A 7,554-nucleotide genomic window follows, 5' to 3' on the forward strand; every position below is an offset into this window, starting at 1 on the left:
CCTTGAAAACTAGAGAGCTCTGACTGTGGCTCCCTACGCTGTCATTAACTATCAATACAAAGGAACAGGGGAGTGGGAGTGTCCCATCATGCACGTGGTTTGAGTCTCCAGGCATGGGTGCAGACCCTCGGTGCTTAATGTTTCCTTCTCTGTGGCCACTGGGTATGTGTCTCTGGGTGGTTGTGCTTGGATGAGAATGCACTATGTTCCCATGAAGCATGCTGCAACTGTCTAGGACCCAGATCCCTGTGTTTATCTCCAGGTTCCTGAGTTGAGCTCCTCTCTAGTAACACAGAGGCCAGACTGGAAGAAACCTGCCATGCACAGCACTCCTCAGGAAATGGCTATGGGCTGGAGCCCAAGGCCCCCAAGAAGGAACTTCCCAAGCAATTGGTCCTTGACATCTGAAGACTCCTTTCAGGATCCTGTGACCCAGCTGGAGGGGCCCAGCCCCACAGCCACCTTCAGAAAGAAGAGGCTTTCAACGGTTGAGGATTTTGAGAGTTCCAGTGGCCAGGTAGAGCCCCATTCAGACCATTTAGCTGCAGAGGAAGAGCCATGCATGTCAGCCTCATTGAACAAGGAGGAGTGTCCGAAGATAGAGGCCCTGCAGGCAGTGAACTGGCCAAGGAGCTCGGGGATGCCTGGAATTTCAGACACCACCTGGCAGAGGAGGCGAGACCCAAAGAAGCGGGCAGCTGCAGTAGGTCCCCCGCATCCCATCCCAGCCCTGTCCTTAGGGAGCTCTAGGTCCCTGTGTGCTTCCCAGCTGTGGTGTGGGGGAGGGGCACATTTACCTTCCATCACTCAGGTTCCTCTGGCCCCAAGCATGGGGTGTGCACAGTATACCCACCTCTGCCTATGAGGTCACAGGGCCTTCCAGCTTTTCTGACACTCAAGGCTCAGCTGTCTCTAGACAGCTTTTTGCTCAGAAGGGATGCTGTGGATGCTGTTGCCTGTGGACACCATGACTTCCCAGCCCTGGGCTTTGCAAGCCTGGTCCCCAGTGCACGCTCTGGCTGTTTCTTGTCCCAGGCCTCTAGCTCATGGGCATCCAGGTGCTGTAACTGTCTTCAGTACTGAGGGTTCAGTAAAGAAGCTGTTGACAGGAATTGTCCCATTTTTCACCTCACTGCATAGGTTCTCCTAAAGGGCCATCTAGGCTCTTTACTGCACTTTGATCCTAGACACTGCAGGATGCTGTTACCATCTGGGAGGGTCCTGACTTCTCAGGACCTGGCTGAGCTGCCCCAATCCCTTCCTTAGCCACAGTACTGGGACAGAGATGGCTCACTCTCACACAGCAAGAGCACAAGCCACACTTAACCCCTGCCTCTCTCTGGGGTGCTTCTGCCTCTCCTGATGCCAGGGCCACTCTTTACCAGAGCCCCAAAGATTAGGTAAGTACCAGAAGGCATCCTGGCAGGAGCAGTAGCCAAAGTAGACTGTAAGAATACATATCTTTAGGCCAGGTGTGGAGAACAGCTGTGACCCTAACAATGGAAGTCAGAGGCAGGAGGCCAGCCTAGGCTACATACCTGAGACCATCTCAAACAACAAACACATGCTTCCTGTCAGTTTCCAGTTCCTGTCAACAGACCCCAATTCCAAACCCTTCCACCTCTTAGCTGACCACTGGAAGCTTGCAGCGTGTGCGGGCTGCATAGGGAAGCTCAGGAGGAATTTTCTTCCTGTTCATTTCTCCCCTGTATCCCTCCTGAGGATGCTAACCTCTAGGGTAGCAGATATCAGTATAGCCAGCCTCTTTCACGGCAGGGTCTCTGCTTTCTACCCACTGCCTGCAGATTTTAGACTCTCACTCTGATAAGCTTCAGGCGCTGACCTCTCCTGAGACTGTGAAAGCCTAGGTCTGGGATCCACCCCTTCTCCACACTTGGGGTAACACACAGAAGACAGGGAGGGAGAACCCTGTGGGTTTGGCTGGTATCTCAGGCCTGACCGAGGGTCCCAGACCTGCTGGGGACTGTTCTTCCCCAAGTGCATTGTGCACATTGGTTACCAAGAGTGACGGCAGTTCTGAGGATTTCTGTCTTCTACACAGATGCAACGCTTGAGGCAATGGGAGGCCCAGCTGCTTCAGGAAATTGAGGAGGCAGTCCATCATGAGCTTACCATCCAAGAGGAGGTTCTTAGCACTGAGCTGCCCGACCAAGCCCAGGGGCCACTTAGCTTCAGCACAGTCAGGGTAGATGCCCAGGATCCTGCTGCCTTGGCATGAATTAAATCATCTACACCATTCACTCCAGCTGACCCAGGTGGGTAAGAAGGAAGCAGACCTTGTTACCTAAACTGCAAAGTGGGGAACGGATTGCCTAGGCCTGTGGAGAAATTGGGGGAGGCACATTAAGGGGCAGAGTTGGCAGTTCGAAAGAGAATGAGATTTCTTTGTGTTCTTGAAAAGGTCACTGGGCTGGATTGAACCCTGTGCTCTCTACTGCCTGGTTTTGACCTCAGGGACAGATTGCTCTGCTCCTCTGACCCTTGCTTTCCTTATCTGAAAACTGGCAAAAAACCTAGCAGGTGCAATACAAAGCATATGGACCCAGGTGCTGCTGGCCCAGCTCCCTCGGCTCTGGGAAAGCTGTGTGCACTGGGGACATCCTGATTCTCTGGGCTGAGTTCACTCAGGCCTTCAGCAAGGCGGGACCAGAAGGAAATGGGCCATGGAGTTCTGAAATACTAGGCCAAGTGCAGGTGTGGTGTGGCTGAAGTTCTGAGCTTACCCTGGGGACTCAGCTAGGCCCACGGTAGAGAGGACAGGCTGGGACAGAGGGGGATCAGGGCTGGTACAGATGGAGGGGAGGGGGTTGGTGTGAGTCCCCGGAGGATGGGAGAAACCGGCTAAGAGTACAGGTTTGGGTTTGGGTTTGAGTTCCCTCGGGAATGGATTGGATTCACATTCCACTCCTCTTCAGGGCAGCACGGTTAGAAAGCTCCAGTTTTTAGACACCTGGAAAGCCGCAGTTGCTGCTCAGGGCTGGGCTGTGGGTGGGACAAGGGGAAGAGAGGCCCTATGGTAGCCTAGGCAGCTGCTTACCCTGCCCGTTTTCTCCCCATGCTCTGTCTCTGCTAAGTACCCCAGCCCTAGGTGGTGGATGTACCTCCAGATAATGCAAGGAAGGAGACGCTAAATGGCCACCCCTGGATCTAACTGCCTCCACCTGCTCTCAGGCTGGCTTCTTTATACAGACATGCTATGGCCACTTAAATGCAGAGATCCATTTTATTCTTGGATGTGTGTGCTGTTTTCTTGCTAAAAACAGATGTATGTTTATGTTTCCAGTGCAGTCTATTCCACTTCCCGCCTGTCCTGTCCTCGATGGCTGCAGATAAAAGGTTAGCACTCTAGTGAAATCAAAAGGAGAAAGCCCTAATAAAAGAAGAAGGTCTAGGCATATGCAGGGTCCCGGGCCACCTGCTTGGAGCCTCAGGTAACAGGTTTCATTGTCTGCTTTCAGGAGCAGGCCAGCAGCTGCAGCTGTGACAGAAACGTGGGCTTCCACGCAATGTTCTCCATAAGTTATCATTTACTTCCTATTTCAACATCTGCATGATTTACAAGCCACTTCCTATTAAAATAATTCTCTATTTTCATTTGTGTAATTATCTGGTTATAAAATTAGTCCTGTGACAGTGTCAGAGCTTTATTAATTTTTCAAATAAGACAGAATACTATTTTTGAAACCTGATTAGAACTGTGTAACATGGAGATGAACGCATCAGAAAAAAAGTCCTTCCAATCTTCATTATTAAAAATAAACTCTTTTCAGGAGAACTATTTCCAAAGTTTGGGCTTGAATGCAAATCAATTCAGATGTGTAGCCAAGAGAATTCTATTTCAACATCACTTTTCAAAGACTGAAATTCAAACACAGAATGAGCTCAGGGAAGCAGTTTGGGGCAATGTGTTCTTAAAAGAAAGACTTGCAGGCCTCAGAGGAAGGGCTTGGGTGACAGATAATTTCCTGGATATTTATGTTGTGTTTTCTGGATTATTGCGTATTTGCCCAGTTAGAGTATACTTTACTCACAGACACTCAGCTGAAGTGATTAAAATGTCGTTCTTGGGGCTGGGTTGGCAAGAGGGCTCAGTGGGGTAAGGGTGCTTGCTGCCACGTCTAACAGCCTGAGTTTGATCCCCGGAGTCTGTCTATACAGTAGAAGGAGAGAACTGACTCCTACACCATGTTATCCTCTGACCTAAAACACCTGCTCATGTTCTCACATACAACCAAAACAAACGTTAAAAAGTTATTTAAAACATGTCATTTGGGAGGATACTTGACCAATCGGGCAGTGCAGATAGTCACACTCTGTAGCAAGATACTGAGGGGCAATCCAGATAATGCAAGGTCCCCTTTGGACTCTGACACTTTCTGGGTCACAAGGAGGCATTGGCTTGGGAGAAACAGAAAGGCCTTGTAAATCTGGTGCTGCTAGATCAGGCTGTTCAAACAGCAGGATCCCTAAGTTAACAATCCCGTGATAATTGATGAGTAATGGTCCTTGGTGATGATGGCAACAATGGTTGCTTAGAGATAAGCATGGACTGTTTGAGTTTGCAAGACCATGTTTTGCAAAACAGCAACCCTAAAACCTACAAGAAAAAACTAGAACACGTTCTGCTTCCTGGCAGTTCCAACTTGCAATGCCCTCAATCTCGGAGCGGTTTTTCCCTCTATCTGATCTTTTGCAGTCACTCTTGTCTCCTCCACACAGTGCCTCAACACTGCCACCCATTTCTTATGGAGTGTGGTTAGGGAACTAATTTCTAATCCTATGGCATGCCTGCCTTGGGTTTGAGTTCCCCTATGGAGGGACAGCTCCTTTGCTCTGATTAGAAAGAAATCGCTGGTAGGCGAGGGCCTCCTGCTGCACTGTCATTTCCTGTGGCTCAGTGGTGAGTGATCTTGAGCAGCACAGTGGCTCCCAGCTCACCCCTTTACCATGGCCCTGCTCTGGTAGTTCAGCTGGGGTTCTCCCTGAGGTGACTGCTTCCCTGGAATTGCTGGACAGAAATCTACCCCCAGGTCTGTTCATGTTGACTGATTCTATTCCTTGTGATACCAATAACTGGCTGGGGGCTTTCTGTTGCACTCAGAATGGTGGGTAGAAGGGACGTACTTTTGGTATGGGCAGACAACCAACCAGCTCCAAGCCGAGGCCTACTGCTCCAGGCTCTAGACGCCACGGACCATTTTTCATGCGCTGGGGTTGTCGGCTCGTGGCTACGGCTGTTGTCTTCAACAGTAGCTGACGGTAGCAGTGGCAGGAGTGTCTACCAGTGTGACAGTTTTCAAACAGGACTTGGAGGCTGGGACCCTCAGGCCGACAGCACCAAGCATTACAACTTTCTGAGCTCTGTGGGTAGGGTGAAGGCAATCTTACTCTTTGGGGCTGAAAATCCCATTTTCAAGGCAGCTGGGACATCAGGGCAGAGACTAACAACTTACAGTTAGGTCCTCAAAGTCTAACCAAGGAGATACAAACTTTGAAAGACATACTATTTTAAAAACTGCCTACATGAACATTGAGAGTGATTTACTTGTGTTCAGCGGTACTGAAGCCGGGCTTAGCCCCTGCTCCAGAGCCCCGGGGAGAGCAAGTCCTTCTAATCTGTTCCCTGCAATTGTGGGTCCAAGGTTTTGTTCTCTTGCTGGATGTCCAAGTAGAGATGCTCTGTTCCAAGATGCTGACCCTCTTCTCCTCCCTAGCCATGCAGCTAAGCTAACCCTCTAAGCCAGTGGTTCTCACCCTTCCTAATGCTGTGACCCTTTAATACAGTTCCTCCTGTGTGGTGACCCCCAACCATGAAATCGTTTCCGTTGCTACGTCACAACTGTAATTCTACTACTGTTACGAATTCTAATGTAAATATTTTTGGAGATAGGGCTTGGTCAAAGGGGTTGCGGCCCTCAGGTTGAGAACTGCTGCTCTAACCCATTCATGACTGGACAAAACCTGTCACCCTTCAGAGCTCTCCAGCTGATCCTTCTGCTGCCAGCCAGAGGGGGTTTTCTGCTCTCAGGAAACAAGGGAGGTCCGCGTATGAGATCATACAGCCCCCGGCACAATTAGGAGAGATACCTCATACCATTACAAGTGACGATGACGGTGGGGGGACATCTCAGAAGTTTGTTCACCATTATCAGCAGCACATGAAAGCCTGGAGTGGATGGGGGATCCATTAGGGTTGGTAGGATATCGGCCACTGCTGACATCCTGGAGTGGTTTTACCGTACTAAAGGAATTAACGTCCTGTGATCCCTGTGACCGTTTACCAAGTGATGACTAACTCCCTGTGACCAAGTGTACAAGTGTGATCTCATAGCAGATTTCCTAATGGTGCAATTATCTTTCTAAAAAACGTCATCCCAGTAAGGTGGGTACGGCACAATAGTGCTTTCAATTTGAGTTCCTTTAATTAGCAGTTCTACTGATGACCATGTTTCTGCTATGTTCTATTTCTTAATCTCAGACCTTCCATAATTCCATATACACCTTTTTGAAATCTAGTGGAATATTCGTTCCACAACTTTAAAATATCCTTTTCCTAGGACATAGTTTTATTTGACATTAAGGAGGCAGTTAACAGAGAAAAACTGTACATCATCTATGTTGACAGTTAATTCCGGGTCGTTTTGATCAGGCCACCCTCCAGTAGTCTGTCTGGACTCCATACAGATGTTGCTGTGAAGGCTGTAGTCAGGTGCAAGCTGCACACTATGCTCCTCCTCAGTCTCTGCTCTGTGGCTTCAGGCGGCTTCAGACAGGCCCGCCCCAGTCACATGAGCCAGTTCCTGAAGCTAAGCTCTGTTCTTGCACTCCCCCCCTGATACCAGAGTACACCCACCCACCTTCCCTCCCTCCTGCTCCTTGCTCTGGAGAACTTTCCAAACAACAAAGGAAAAACAACTTCAAAGTGTGACTGTGGACGTGATCCTGCACCATTCTGCTAACCCGGGACGGGTTAATTTTTCACTTTTGAAAGAAACCTATCACCAGCTTAGTGCTGTGCTCAGGTGATTTTTTTTTTAATCTTTTAAGAAGGGGCAATGAGTAGGGATACAGACAAGAGCAGAATGCTTGCCTAGCACGTGCGGAGATGATGGAGACTTCACAGACAGTAAAATGAAAAATTTCTGAAAGATCCAAGAAGTAATACTACTGACTGGCTACCCAGACTGCAAGAAGCCTGGAGAGTCCATAACAACACTGAAATGTTATCAGAGAAATATCTGAGTCATGAGGGTCACAGAAGTCTATGACTAAAATCCAGGCAAGAAAAGTGAAAGGGTGGTGGTGTAAAAATGAACATTAGGGTTGGGGATTTAGCTCAGTGGTAAAGCACTTCCCTAGCAAGCACAAGGCCCTGGGTTCGGTCCTTAGCTCCGGTAAAGAAAAAAAAAATGAACATGACTTTGTTGACATTTTGAATAATAATGGCCCCACCCACCCCTCGAATGTGCATGAAGAGAGTCAGGAATGGCTTCAAAAACATTTTGTCTTTCAATGAGAACGGCCAGCGTTTAG

At 49.0% G+C, this 7,554-nt stretch overlaps 1 protein-coding gene across 1 annotated transcript; it reads left to right on the forward strand.

The window, feature by feature from the left end:
• LOC119088640 (coiled-coil domain-containing protein 201-like) lies at window positions 1-4,174 on the forward strand. The gene is made up of 2 exons (XM_037208998.1): window positions 1-703; window positions 2,063-4,174. Exons 1-2 carry the CDS (start codon window positions 320-322, stop codon window positions 2,237-2,239), a joined length of 561 nt encoding a protein of 186 aa, XP_037064893.1. The 5' UTR covers window positions 1-319; the 3' UTR covers window positions 2,240-4,174.
• Window positions 4,175-7,554: the final 3,380 nt, after the last annotated feature.

This window comes from Peromyscus leucopus, chromosome 10, assembly GCF_004664715.2.
Source record: "Peromyscus leucopus breed LL Stock chromosome 10, UCI_PerLeu_2.1, whole genome shotgun sequence".
In the NCBI taxonomy this organism is placed as follows: domain Eukaryota; kingdom Metazoa; phylum Chordata; class Mammalia; order Rodentia; family Cricetidae; genus Peromyscus; species Peromyscus leucopus.

Bases quoted from the DNA above. Each gene is read 5' to 3' on its own strand.
- LOC119088640 (XM_037208998.1), top strand. From the start codon at position 320: ATGCACAGCACTCCTCAGGAAATGGCTATGGGCTGGAGCCCAAGGCCC. The intron at 704-2,062 runs GTAGGTCCCCCG...TCTTCTACACAG, and splicing joins CAAAGAAGCGGGCAGCTGCA to ATGCAACGCTTGAGGCAATG.